The 15021-nt window shown below is 40.5% G+C and overlaps 1 protein-coding gene across 1 annotated transcript in view; it reads right to left on the bottom strand.

Annotated features, from left to right (window-relative positions):
* Nucleotides 1-12342, bottom strand: part of LOC129462246 (putative uncharacterized protein C6orf183) — a 31664-nt gene extending 19322 nt beyond the window's left edge. The window contains exons 1-4 of the mRNA XM_055242060.2: nucleotides 12254-12342; nucleotides 11513-11585; nucleotides 11150-11260; nucleotides 10848-10906 (exon numbers count right to left, since the gene is read on the bottom strand). Coding sequence (XP_055098035.2) covers nucleotides 10848-10906; nucleotides 11150-11260; nucleotides 11513-11585; nucleotides 12254-12342 — 332 coding nt within the window. The remainder of the gene's footprint in view (nucleotides 1-10847; nucleotides 10907-11149; nucleotides 11261-11512; nucleotides 11586-12253) is intronic.
* Nucleotides 12343-15021: the final 2679 nt, after the last annotated feature.

Below are 15021 nucleotides of genomic sequence, written 5' to 3'. Positions count from 1 at the left end.
AGGGTCCTATGCCCACAGAATCTCGCTGATTGCTAGCACAGCAGTCTGAGATCAAACTGCAAGGCAGCAGCGAGGCTGGGGGAGGGGCGCCTGCCATTGCCCAGGCTTGCTTAGGTAAACAAAGCAGCCAGGAAGCTCGAACTGGGCGGAGCCCACCACAGCTCAAGGAGGCCTGTCTGCCTCTGTAGGCTCCACCTCTGGGGGCAGGGCACAGACAAACAAAAATTCAGCAGGAACCTCTGCAGACTTAAATGTCCCTGTCTGATTGACAGCTTTGAAGACAGTAGTGGTTCTCCCAGCACGCAGCTGGAGATCTGAGAACGGACAGACTGCCTCCTAAAGTGGGTCCCTGACCCCCAAGCAGCCTAACTGGGAGGCACCCCCCAGTAGGGACAGACTGACACCTCACTCGGCCAGGTACTCCTCTGAGACAAAACTTCCAGAGGAACTATCAGACAGCTGAGTTTGTGGTCTCACGAAAATCCACTGTTCTGCAGCCACCGCTGCTGACACTCAGCCAAACAGGGTCTGGAGTGGACCTCTAGCAAACTCCAACAGACCAGCAGCTGAGGGTCCTGTCTGGTAGAAGGAAAACTAACCAACAGAAAGGACATCCACACCAAAAACCCATCTGTACATCACCATCATCAAAGACCAAAAGCAGAAAAAACCACAAAGATGGGGAAAAAACAGAGCAGAAAAACTGGAAACTCTAAAAAGCAGAGCACCTCTCCTCCTCCAAAGGAATGCAGTTCCTCACCAGCAACAGAACAAAGCTGGATGGAAAATGACTTTGACGAGTTGAGAGAAGAAGGCTTCAGACGATCAAACTACTCTGAGCATGGGAGGAAATTCAAAACAATAGCAAAGAAGTTAAAAACTTTGAAAAAAACTTAGACGAATGGATAACTAGAATAACCAATGGAGAGAAGGGCTTAAAGGAGCTGATGGAGCTGAAAGCCAAGTTTCGAGAACTACGCAAAGATTGCAGAAGCCTTGGGAGCCAATGCGATCAACTGGAAGAAAGGGTATCAGTGATGGAAGATGCAATGAATGAAATGAAGCGAGAAGGGAAGTTTAGAGAAAAAAAGAATAAAAAGAAACGAACAAAGCCTCCAAGAAATTTGGGACTATGTGAAAAGACCAAACCTACGTCTGATTGGTGTACCTGAAAATGACAGGGAGAATGGAACCAAGTTGGAAAACACTCTGCAAGATATTATCCAGGAGAACTTCCCCAATCTAGCAAGGCAGGCCAACATTCAGATTCAGGAAATACAGAGAACGCCACAAAGATACTCCTCGAGAAGAGCAACTCCAAGACACACAATTGTCAGATTCACCAAAGTTGAAATGAGGGAAAAAATGTTAAGGGCAGCCAGACAGAAAGGACAGGTTACCCACAAAGGGAAGCCCATCAGACTAACAGCTGATCTCTCGGCAGAAACTCTACAAGCCAGAAGAGAGTAGGGGCTGATATTCAACATTCTTAAAGAAAAGAATTTTCAACCCAGAATTTCATATCCAGCCAAACTAAGCTTCATAAGTGAAGGATAAATAAAATACTTCACAGACAAGCAAACACTGAGTGATTTTGTCACCACCAGGCCTACCCTAAAAGAGCTCCTGAAGGAAGCACTAAACATGGAAAGGAACAACCGGTACCAGCCCCTGCAAAAACATGCCAAATTGTAAAGACCATCAAGGCTAGGAAGAAACTGCATCAACTAACGAGCAAATAACCAACTAACATCATAATGACAGGATCAGATTCACACATAACAATATTAACTTTAAATGTAAATGGGCTAAATGCTCCAATTAAAAGACACAGACTGGCAACCTGGATAAGGAGTCAAGACCCATCAGTGTGCTGTATTCAGGAAACCCATCTCACGTGCAGAGACACACATAGACTCAAAATAAAGGGATGGAGGAAGATCTATCAAGCAAATGGAAAACAAAAAAAGGCAAGGGTTGCAATCCTAGTCTCTGATAAAATAGACTTTAAACCAACAAAGATCAAAAGAGACAAAGAAGGCCATTACATAATGGTAAAGGGATCAATTCAACAAGAAGAGCTAACTATCCTAAATATATATGCACCCAACACAGGAGCACCCAGATTCATAAAGCAAGTCCTGAGTGACCTACAAAGGGACTTAAACTCCCACACAATAATAATGGGAGATCTTGACACCCCACTGTCAACATTAGACAGATCAACGAGACAGAAAGTTAACAAGGATATCCAGGAATTGAACTCAGCTCTGCACAAAGTGGACCTAATAGACATCTACAGAACTCTCCACCCCAAATCAACAGAATATACATTTTTTTCAGCACCACACAACACCTATTCGAAAATTGACCACATAGTTGGAAGTAAAGCTCTCCTCAGCAAATGTAAAAGAACAGAAATTATAACAAACTGTCTCTCAGACCACAGTGCAATCAAACTAGAACTCAGGATTAAGAAACTCACTCAAAACCGCTCAACTACATGGAAACTGAACAACCTGCTCCTGAATGACTACTGGATACATAATGAAATGAAGGCAGAAATAAAGATGTTCCTTGAAACCAACGACAACAAAGACACAACATACCAGAATCTCTGGGACACATTCAAAGCAGTGTGTAGAGGGAAATTTATAGCACTAAATGCCCACAAGAGAAAGCAGGAAAGATCCAAAATTGACACCCTAACATCACAATTAAAAGAACTAGAAAAACAAGAGCAAACACATTCAAAAGCTAGCCGAAGGATAGAAATAACTAAAATCAGAGCAGAACTGAAGGAAATAGAGACACAAAAAACCCTTCAAAAAATTAATGAATCCAGGAGCTGGTTTTTTGAAAAGATCAACAAAATTGATAGACTGCTAGCAAGACTGATAAAGAACAAAAGAGAGAAGAATCAAATAGATGCAATAAGAAATGAAAAAGGGGATATCACCACCGATCCCACAGAAATACAATCTACCATCAGAGAATACTACAAACACCTCTATGCAAATAAACTAGAAAATCTAGAAGAAATGGATAAATTCCTTGACAAATACACCCTCCCAAGACTAAACCAGGAAGAAGTTGAATCTCTGAATAGACCAATAACAGGTTCTGAAATTGTGGCAATGATCAATAGCTTACCAACCAAAAAGAGTCCAGGACCTGATGGATTCACAGCCGAATTCTACCAGAGGTACAAGGAGGAACTGGTACCATTCCTTCTGAAACTATTCCAATCTATAGAAAAAGAGGGAATCCTCCCTAACACATTTTATGAGGCCAACATCATCCTGATACCAAAGCCTGGTAGAGACATAACCAAAAAAGAGAATTTCAGACCAATATCCTTGATGAATATTGATGCAAAAATCCTCAATAAAATACTGGCAAACCGAATCCAGTAGCACATCAAAAAGCTTATCCACCATGATCAAGTGGGCTTCATCCCTGGGATGCAAGGCTGGTTCAACATACGCAAATCAATAAATGTAATCCAGCATATAAATAGAACCAAAGACAAAAACCACATGATTATCTCAATAGATGCAGAAAAGGCCTTTGACAAAATTCAACAACCCTTCATGCTAAAAACTCTCAATAAATTAGGTATTGATGGGATGTATCTCGAAATAATAAGAGCTATCTATGACAAACCCACAGCCAATATCATACTGAATGGGCAAAAACTGGAAGCATTCCCTTTGAAAACTGGCACAAGGCAGGGATGCCCTCTCTCACCACTCCTATTCAACATAGTGCTGGAAGTTCTGGCCAGAGCAATCAGGCAGGAGAAGGAAATAAAGGGTATTCAATTAGGAAAAGAGGAAGTCAAATTGTCCTTGTTTGCAGATGACATGATTGTATATCTAGAAAACCCCATCGTCTCAGCCCAAAATCTCCTTAAGCTGATTAGCAACTTCAGCAAAGTCTCAGGATACAAAATCAATGTACAAAAATCACAAGCATTCTTGTACAACAATCACAGACAAACAGAGAGCCAAATCATGAGTGAACTCCCATTCACAATTGCTTCAAAGAGAATAAAATACCTAGGAATCCAACTTACAAGGGATGTGAAGGACCTCTTCAAGGAGAACTACAAACCACTGCTCAATGAAATAAAAGAGGATACAAACAAATGGAAGAACACTCCATGCTCATGGGTAGGAAGAATCAATATCGTGAAAATGGTCATACTGCCCAAGGTAATTTATAGATTCAATGCCATCCCCATCAAGCTACCAATGACTTTCTTCACAGAATTGGAAAAAACTACTTTAAAGTTCATATGGAACCAAAAAAGAGCCCGCATCGCCAAGTCAATCCTAAGCCAAAAGAACAAAGCTGGAAGCATCACGCTACCTGACTTCAAACTATACTACAAGGCTACAATAACCAAAACTGCATGGTACTGGTACCACAAAAGAGACATAGATCAATGGAGCAGAACAGAGCCCTCAGAAATAATGCCACATATCTACAACTATCTGATCTTTGACAAACCTGACAAAAACAAGCAATGGGGAAAGGATTCTCTATTTAATAAATGGTGCTGGGAAAACTGGCTAGCCATATGTAGAAAGCTGAAACTGGATCCCTTCCTTACACCTAAAGAACTTCTGCACAGCAAAAGAAACTACCCATCAGAGTGAACAGGCAACCTACAGAATGGGAGAAAATTTTTACAACCTACTCATCTGACAAAGGGCTAATATCCAGAATATACAATGAACTCAAACAAATTTACAAGAAAAAAACAAACAACCCATCAAAAAGTGGGCAAAGGACATGAACAGACACTTCTCAAAAGAAGACATTTATGCAGCCAAAAAAAACAACACATGAAAAAATGCTCATCATCACTGGCCATCAGAGAAATGCAAATCAAAACCACAATGAGATACCATCTCACACCAGTTAGAATGGCCATCATTAAAAAGTCAGGAAACAACAGGTGCTGGAGAGGATGTGGAGAAATAGGAACACTTTTACACTGTTGGTGGGACTGTAAACTAGTTCAACCATTGTGGAAGTCAGTGTGGCGGTTCCTCGGGGATCTAGAACTAGAAATACCATTTGACCCAGCCATCCCATTACTGGGTATATACCCAAAGGACTATAAATCATGCTGCTATAAAGACACATGCACACGTATGTTTGTTGCGGCACTATTCACAATAGCAAAGACTTGGAGCCAACCCAAATGTCCAACAACGATAGACTGGATTAAGAAAATGTGGCACATATACACCATGGAATACTGTGCAGCCATAAAAAATGATGAGTTCATGTCCCTTGTAGGGACGTGCATGAAACTGGAAACCATGATTCTCAGTAAACTATCGCAAGGACAAAAAACCAAACGCCGCATGTTCTCACTCATAGGTGGGAATTGAACAATGAGAACTCATGGACACAGGAAGGGGAACATCACACTCCGGGGACTGTTGTGGGTTGGGGGGAGCGGGGAGGGACAGCCTTAGGAGATATACCTAATGCTAAATGACGAGTTAATGGGTGCAGCAAACCAACACGGCACATGGATACATATGTAACAAAGCTGCACATTGTGCACATGTACCCTAAAACCTAAAGTATAATAATAAAATAAGATAAAATAAAAAATATCTAAAAACCATTAAGAAAAAATCTTAAAAGCAGCCAGAGATAAAAAGATACACTATGATCAGAAATGGAAACTATGTACATCCCTAAAAAAGAATGAAATCATGTCATTTGCAGCAACATGGATGCAGCTAGAGGCCATTAGCCTAAGTAAATTAATGCAGAAATAGAAACCCAAATATCTCACGTTCTCACTTATAAGCAGGAGATAAATTTTGGGTACACATGGAAATAAAGATGGGAACAATAGAAACTGGGAACTACTAGAGAGGGGAGGGAGTGAAGGGGAATAGGGGTTGAAAAACTACCTATTGCATACTATGCTCACTACCTGGGTGATGGGATCAATTGTACCTCAGTCCTCAGGATTATGCAATATACCCAGGCAACAAACCTGCATATGTACCCCCTGAATCTAAAATAAAAGTTGAAATTATCTAAAAAAGAATAAAATATCAAAAAAAGAAAGTTACTTTGGATTTTGTTGATAATTTAGGTGTGAATGTATCTGTGAAATGCAAAGACTTTTGCTGGTCAATGCCAGTGACCAAGATGAACCATGGAAACATTACGTATTAGTCAGTTCTCATAATGCTAATAAAGATATACCCAAGACTGGGTAATTTATAAAGAAAAAGAAGTTTAATGGACCCACAGTTCTACATGGCTGGGGAGGCCTCACAATCAAGAGAGAAGGCAAAAGAGGAGAAGGTCACATCTTACATGGTGGCAGGCAAGAGGACATGTGCAGGGGAATGCCCCTTTATAAAACCATCAGATCTCATGAGACTTATTCACTATCATGAGAACAGCATGGGAAAGACACACCCCCATGATTCAATTACCTGCCACTGTGTCCCTCCCATGACACATGGGAATTATGGGAGCTACAACTCAAGATGAGATGTGGCTGAGGATATGAGCCAAACCATATCATTCAGCCCCTGGTGCCTCCTAAATCTCACGTCCTCACAATTCAAAACCAATCATGCCTTCCCAACAGTCCCCCAAAGTCTTAACTCATTTCAGGATTAACTCAAAAGTCCACAGTCCAAAGTCTCATCTGAGACAAGGCAAGTGTCTTCTGCCTATGAGCCTGCAAAATCAAAAGCAAGTTAGTTACTACCCAGATGCAATGGAGGTACAGGCATTGTAAATATACCCATTGTAAATATACCCATTCCAAATGGGAGGAATTGACCAAAACAAAGGGGTTACAGGCCCCACGCAAATCTGAAATCCAGCAGGGCAGTCAAATCTTAAAGCTCCAAAATGATCTCCTTTGACTCCATGACTCACATCCAGGTCACGCTGATGCCAGAGGTGCATTCCCATGGTCTTGAGCAGCTTTGTCCCTGTGGCTTTGCAAGGTACAGTCCCCACTCCTGACTGCTTTCAAGGGGTGGCGTTGAGTGTCTGCAGCTTTTCCAGGTGCATGGTGAATGCTGTCAGTGGATCTACCATTTTGGGGTCTGGAGGATGGTGGCCCTATTCTCACAGCTCCACTAGGCAGTGCCCCAGTGGGGACTCCGTATAGGGGCTCCCACCCCACATTTCGCTTCCACACTGCCCTAGCAGAGGTTCTCCATGAGGACTCTGCCTTGCAGCAAACTTTTGCCTGGACATCCAGGCATTTCCATACATCATCTGAAATCTAGGTGGAGGTTCTCAAACCTCAATTCTTGACTTCTGTGCACCTGCAGGCTCAACACCATGTGGAAGCTGCTAAGGCTTGGGGCTTGCACCCTCTGAAGCAATGGCCCGAGCTCTACGTTGACCCCTTTTAGCCATGGCTGGGACTCAGGACACCAAGTTCTGAGACTGCACAAAGCAGCAAGGCCCTGGGCCCAGCCCAGGAAACCATTTTTTCCTCCTAGGCCTCCAGGCCTGTGATGGGAGGGGCTGCCATGAAGACTTCTGACGTGCCCAGAAGACATTTTCCCCATTGCCTTGCTGATTAACATTTGGTTCCTTGTTATTTATACACATTTCTGCAGCTAGCTTGAATTTCTCCTCAGAAAATGGGTTTTTCTTTTCTATCACATCATCAGGCTGCAAATTTTCTGAACTTTTATGCTCTGCTTCCCTTTTAAACGTAAGTTCCAACTCCAAACCATAACTTTGTGAATCCATAAAACTGAATGCTTTTGACAGCACCTGATTCACTTCTTGAATGCTTTGCTGCTTACGAATTTCTTCAGTCAGATGCCCTAAATCATCTCTCTCAAGTTCAAAGTTCCACAAATCTCTAGGGCATGGGAAAAATGCTGCCAGTCTCTTTGCTAAAACATAGCAAGAGTCACCTTTGCTCCAGTTCCCAATACGTTCCTCATCTCTATCTGAGACCACCTCAGGCTGGACTTTATTGTCCACATCACTATCAGGATTTTGGTCAAAGCCATTCAACAAGTCTCTGGGAAGTTTCAAACTTTCCCACATCTTCGTTTTTTCTTCTGAGCCCTCCAAAGTGTCCTAACCTCTGCCTGTTACCCAGTTCCAAAGTTGCTTCCACATTTTCAGGTATCTTTACAGCAGTACCCCATTCTAACAGTACAAATTTACTGTATTAGTCCATTCTCATGCTGCTAATAAAGACATACATGAGACTGGGTAATTTATAAAGGAAAGAGGTTTAATTGACTCACAGTTCCACATGGCTGGGGAGGCCCCACAATCATGGCAGAGGACAAAGGAAGAGCAAAGGGACACCTTATGTGGTGGCAGGCAAGAGGACATGTGCAGGGGAACACCCCTTTATAAAACCATCAGATCTTGTGAGACTTATTATCATGAGAACAGCATGGGAAAGACCCATCGCCATGATTCCATTACCTCAGATCAAGTCCCTCTCATGACACATGGGAATTACGGGAGCTACAATTCAAGATGAGATTTAGGTGAGGACACAGCCAAACCATATCATATTAGTTCAAGTAAGCAAATGGTTAGAGGTTGACAGAAAACAAATCACTTAAATTAGTGAAGTGCTTTTTCCTGTTATGATATATATTTGAGTTTCCTTTTAGCTTATGAATAAACATGTGTACTTACATATAGTAGTGATAAAAATTCAAACTATTCCACAGTTCTACTTTAAAATGGCATGTTTTATATTTTTTGTATAATTAATCTTAATTGCAAAAATGTGTATACTTAATCTCAATGAAAATAAAGCTGTCACCTAAGGAAAAGAAAGACAGAAAGAAAGAGAAACTATGTAAGATAAAAGACAAAAGACAATGGAGCAATATCTTTAAAGCAATAAAAAATCACCAACCCAGAATTCTATGTTGAACAAAAATATCTTTCCAAAACGAAGGGGAAATACTTCTTTCAAAACAACAAAGACTATAACAATTTGTCCCTTGCAGATCTGAACTACTAGAAATGCTAAAGAAAATTCTTCAGAGAGAAGACAAATTATATCCTATGGAAGTTTAGATAATACTAGAGTTTCTCAATCTCAGCAACTATTGACATTGGGGACTACATAATTCTTCATTGTGAGAGGCTGCCTTGTGCATTGCAGAATGTTTAGCAGCATCCTTGGCCTCGACTCACTTAATGCTAGTAGCAACCAATCATACCCCTCACCCAAATTATGACAACAAGAAATATCCCCAGACATTTCCAAATGTCCCTTGGGGCACAAAATATCTTCTATCTCTACCCTTCCTCTCTCTCCATTGAGAAACACTGATATACACAAAAGAATGAAGAATGCCAGAAATGATAGGGAAAAATAATCCTGAATGAAGACAATGACGATAATTTGACTTGCAAATAGTATCTCAATATCTTTTGTTTACTTGTGATTAATTTAATAGTTAATTCCTAACTAGTTGCTAAAGAACTAATTTGTATGCATAGGTAAGATATAACTTGTAACACAGGAAGAGAGAACAAAGAATTTTAAAATCAAAATAATATATACTTACTATAGAAAATTTAGCAAACATATAAAAGTATAAAGGGGAACTTCATTATCCTGCCATCTAAACATAACATTCATTAGCTTTTGGTCTAAGTCCTTCAAGTGATTTTTTTCTATACATACTTGACCATTATTATGACACACATACACACGCATTAGTTTTTATTAACTAATATTTCATATATAATAATTCCTTATGCTAATGTTAAAAGAAAAACTTTAGACAAATTAAATTTAACAGAGTTTAATTAAGTAAAGAACAATTCATGAATTGGGCAGCCCTCCTAGCCCCGCAACCAGAGTAAGTTCAGAGAGACTCCAGCACTGCTGCACAGTGAAAGAGGATTTATGGACAGAAAAAGGAAAGTGAAGTAACAGAAAACAGAAGTGAGGTACAGAAACAGTCAGATTGGTTACAGCTCAGTGTTTGCCTTATTTGAACACACTTTGAACAGTTGGCTGCCTGCAAGTGGCTGAAGTATGGCTTCTGTGATTGGCTGAGACTCAGTTACTTGTTACAAGAGTAAGTTATGGTCTATTTACAGTCCAGTTAGGTTACAGGTCACTATGTAGGGAGAAACCTTACCAAGGTTTCTGAACTTACAATGAGGCAGCTTTAAGCTAAACTTAACGATAAAAAATGTTTAATGGCAGAACAATATTCTACCACGTACCATACTGTTTTTCTTAACTCTTTCTCATATTGGTGGATATTTAGGCAATTCTAATGTTTTACTTTTATTATAATGCTGCAATAATAATCTTTATGGAAAACTTTTTCCCATGTCTTGAGTTATTTTCTTAATAGAAATTTCCAGGGCTGGGCGCAGTGGCTCACACCTGTAATCCCAGCACTTTGGGAGGCCAAGGCAGGCAGATCACTGAGGCTAGGGGTTCAAGACCAGCTTGAACAACATGGTGAAATAAAATAAAATAAAATATCTCAGAAATGTCTTCTTTAGCTTAGCCAATAGCTTTTTTTTTCTTTTTTTTTTTTTTTTAGACAGAATCTCACTCTGTCACCCAGGCTGGAGTGCAGTGGTTTGATCTGAGCTCACAGCAACCTCTGCCCCCCAGGTTCAAGCAATTCTCCTGCCTCAGCCTCCCGAGTAGCTGGGACTACAGGCATGCGCCACCATGCCCAGCTAATTTTTGTATTTTTAGTAGAGACGGGGTTTCACCATATTGGCCAGGCTGGTCTCGAACTCCTAATCTCAAGTGATCTGCCTGCCTCGACCTCCCAAAGGCCTGGGATCACAGGCATGAGCCACCATGCCTGGCCACAGCCAATAGCTTTTTAAGGGCTGGAACTGTCCTAGTCAATGTGGTATTGTCCTACATTATTGACACAGAAAGTAGCAGAAATTCAGTCAATTGTTCCATGCCTTTAAGCCTAATTTAAAACTATGAAATAGATCTCTAACAAAGAACAGCGTTTATACTAGCCAAGTTCTGCAAACTATACATGTCAAGAAAAACAAAAGCTACCCTAGTGAAAGGATATACCTGAAAGCCAGTTTGCCCATACATTTCTACTAAATTTCAAATGAATTTTTCAAATTGCAGTATCACTCTTACCTGCAATAGAAGCAAAGGTAAATTTTCAGGGGTGTACTCCCTTCCTAGGCAGCTCTCTAGCTCCCTCTGCATGACGTCTGCCTGAATAACAAGGGGCTTCGACTCGGCCACCTAAACCCAAATAACTAGTTTTAACATCCCAAATTAAAGAACTGTAAAATTTCAAATATCACAAAATCAGACATTTTCAAGGGAACAATGGTCTGCTCTGATTCAGTGGTAAGCTGAATAGTGGACTGTTCTCATAAATACTGTTAATAGCATCAGCTGTTTGTCTGCAAAAATAAACTGTTTCTGCTAAAAGTTACCAATCAGCAAAATCAAACTTATTGTTGTATTGAAATAGCCCACTCTCTTACTCACCTGTAAGGTTTTCTTCAGTGCCAGTTCCCTCTCTCTTCTAAAGTAATAAATATCATTTGGCATTTGAACAGAGCTGCAGAAAGAGTTATGCAATATAAGTGGTAATTACAGAAGCTGTAATCGACCAGATTATAGATAGGCCATGATTAATCTGTAACTCTTCACAACAGCTCATTTCTGAATAAGTATATCATATTATACTGGATTATTGAGGGCACGCAAAGGCCACATCCTTTTGTTTTAGTTAGAATCTTTTTTGATTCTTCTTTGATTAGCATGTTTGCTAAACCTTTCCCTGGGCCAATTTTTCTCTCTCCTCCCCATACAAACAGAGTATTTCGTTCTACCCTTGATTCACCTCACTATTTCCTACTGCAGAGTAAAGGGATGGACACAATGGTGAGGATTTTTATTTCCCCACCTGAATTCCCTCCAGCAACCTTACCTCTGACAAATATTGTGCCTCTCAGATCCCATTTTCACTCTAGTTGGCACATAAAACCAGTATCGTGTAATTTAAAATAAAATGCTTTTATTTTTGTGTTCTTGATGAATTACCTGCTGGGGGGTGGGAATGACTGTTAAATATCAAACATGAAATACTTCAGGAATCATTTTAACCAAACAATGCTTCAGGAAAATTATTGATTCATAGGAAAAACATTTATAGCAAAAGTTCCTGTTTAAGTAGCCTTGTGGATTCCTGTTCACACCCACTTAAGAGGGAGCTGTTGTTTTTACCACGGACTCTGATACAAGGAGGCACAAGCTGTGGGGTCACCTGGTAAGGGGGTGGGACCCTGGGTCAGGAAGAGCAGAGTGCTCCACATTTGGGATAAGATATATCCCAAGGTTTGGCAGCTTTGGAAACATCAGGAAACAGCAACCCTGATGCAGACATCACTTCCTCAAGACAGTATTTTGCAGACATTGGTAAGGGGCCACAGCAGGTAGTCTGGAACACAGGTGGGAGACCACCTAGAGATTATGCAGGAGGTGGAAGCAGTGACATTTAGGTTATTATTGTTCATATGGCCCTGTGAGTTCCCAGATAAGTTTTTAAGGGAAGATAAAAATACACCGTTAGTTTGTACACTTGCCAGCAATTTCCCCCACTACAGGCGGTGGTTCTGTGAAAAGAACCCCAGGCTGACAGTCAAGAAATCCATCAGTCAAGTGAGCCTAAGCAACCCATTTAGACACATTGTGTCAAATTTCCACCCCTGAAGTTGGAGATAATGCCCCTCTTATCTCCTAATATCTTCACTTTAATGGAAAAAAAAAGAAAAGAGGTGAGTTCTGAAAGGGATTTGAGAATAAAAACGGTAATAAACCTGAGGTATAATTTCCGTCATTCTGAATCCTGGCTGCAGCCTTGTGGCTGTGGGGAACGAGTAACCAGCCAGAAAAGAGATCAGCTATTACTGAGAGGAACACAAGAAACTTTCCCCTGCCCTCTTGTCTTCTTATCTTTGGCATACTGGGAGATGGGGAGGGTCATGGGCTTAGCTACCCAGCCCTCTCTGACTCAGACCTTGTCTTCCCTCTCAGTTAAACTCAAAGTGCCTGTGAATGACCCTGAAGAGACTGGTGAACATAAGTAGTGTGTACATCAACCTGCAAAAAGAGATTTACTCATATGTTCATCAAGCATTGTTCATTCAACATACATTCTTTCATTTACTCATTCAGCAAGAATTTATGAAATACTTAACCACTGCAAAGTCTTGGGTTTGTGGAGTAAAACAAGGGAAAGGATGCAAAAAAAAAAAAAAAAAAAAAAAAAGGAAGAAATGATTAAGACACACAGTTCTTCTCCAAGCCTCAATAGATTTTTCAGTCTAGTGGAATGAGAATGTTAAAGTGATTATCAGGAGTGGATATTTTCATGTTCCTTGGACTCTAGAACCTAGCACAGCACCTGGAAAACAGAAGGTGCTCAAGAAGTATTTGTTAGACTAATAGATTCTTCCAGGTGCAGTGTTGGGTGATTTCGGGGAGTAGACAAATAAGGCTATCCAGGATTTCCCATCACTCAATTCTAAGAGACATCAGAAAGCCTTTCTTATCCCAGTGTACACTGGGGAGTCACTTGCCTGACATTCTGACATTTAAATCATAATAATATCAACACTCCATCTTTGCATTGTGTTTTCTAGTTTTAAAAATACTTTAACAGGCATTATTTCATTATCCTCACAACCTTATGTAGGTAGGCAAGGTACTAACCTCATTTTTCAAATAAAGAAACCAAAGTTAAGAGAAATTATGACTTGCATGGTTCCATGATCTTTCCATCTCATCACACAACTTGATTTGCTTCAGACACCTAATGGTTTTAAATACTAATTAAAAAACATATGAAATGCTGGTTCTTCAGAATTGTCTTTGGAATGAAGTACTAATTCACCTGCTTACTGCATCGTCTGACCTCTCCAAATCTCTCACCATCCACATTGTGTTCTCTCAATGATTCAACCTAACAGGGTTCTTATACTGCTGCTCCTTTTGATCAATTGTGGCAGTATCAGAAACAGGGATATGAAGGTCCTGGGTCCATGAGACTTGCCATTAGGGGCTGATCTGTGTCTCTTGTTTCTGTACAATAACTTGATTGCTGTTGTTGGCAGCATTTACCTATAGAAGAGCTCCTAATGACACAGGCTGGCTGGCTTCCTGTTGTGATCTGCTCTAGAGGAGAACAGAAGCCCCTACTCAAGCTCTAGCTTACCTAACTCTCAGCAAATCAGTAACAAAAGACCCAAGAAGTTATTAACAGCAAGTTCCTACTTTGGGGGAATAGAGACTTCCACGAAGCCCCACAGGTGCAGTTAGAACTAAAATTCAACCTATAGTTACCCCTTCCTCATTTTTGTGCTAAGAATAATGCCTTGGGTGGAGATTTAAAATGCTAATGCTACATCTGATGTATGAAGAAGCATGTTGAGCCACTGTATGAGCACAAGAAACCGCACCCCCCGCATCCCCGCCATATATGCCCTGATGTAACCCGTCTCTATCAAAGGATGCTATAAAACTAACCCACACACTACCCTTGGAGAGCATCTCTTTCCTTTTCCTTTCTTGGTGCTGGCTCCCTTGTGCACAACCTGAATAAACTTACCTTTGCTGCTGCTCTGTTTTGTGATCTTTCGATTTCTATCCTGGGAGATAGCAAGAATCTAGAGTGCTGGTAACACTCACAGAACATTGTTTTGCATAATGTATTACCAAGTGCCTACCATTATTTCAGCTTTTAAATTTCTCACCAACATCAAGGTCAAATTCAATTAAAATATTATTGGGTAAAATGAGATCTCCTTTCATTGAGTATGATTTGTATTATAGCTCCTGTAACTTTAAGACAATAGCATTAACTAACATGTAAAAACATTTTTACATTTTCTTTGGTAAGACTTTTGCTTGGATCTGTCTTAACAAATCTAGAATATAGAAAAATCTTAGAGGTAGCCATCAGGTTGGAAATGGGTACCTGAAACTGCTATTAT

Source organism: Symphalangus syndactylus, chromosome 2 (genome assembly GCF_028878055.3).
Source record: "Symphalangus syndactylus isolate Jambi chromosome 2, NHGRI_mSymSyn1-v2.1_pri, whole genome shotgun sequence".
Classification (NCBI taxonomy): Eukaryota; Metazoa; Chordata; class Mammalia; order Primates; family Hylobatidae; genus Symphalangus; species Symphalangus syndactylus.
Note: the sequence above shows the minus strand (reverse complement) of the source record. Positions and strands in the feature narration are given on the sequence as shown.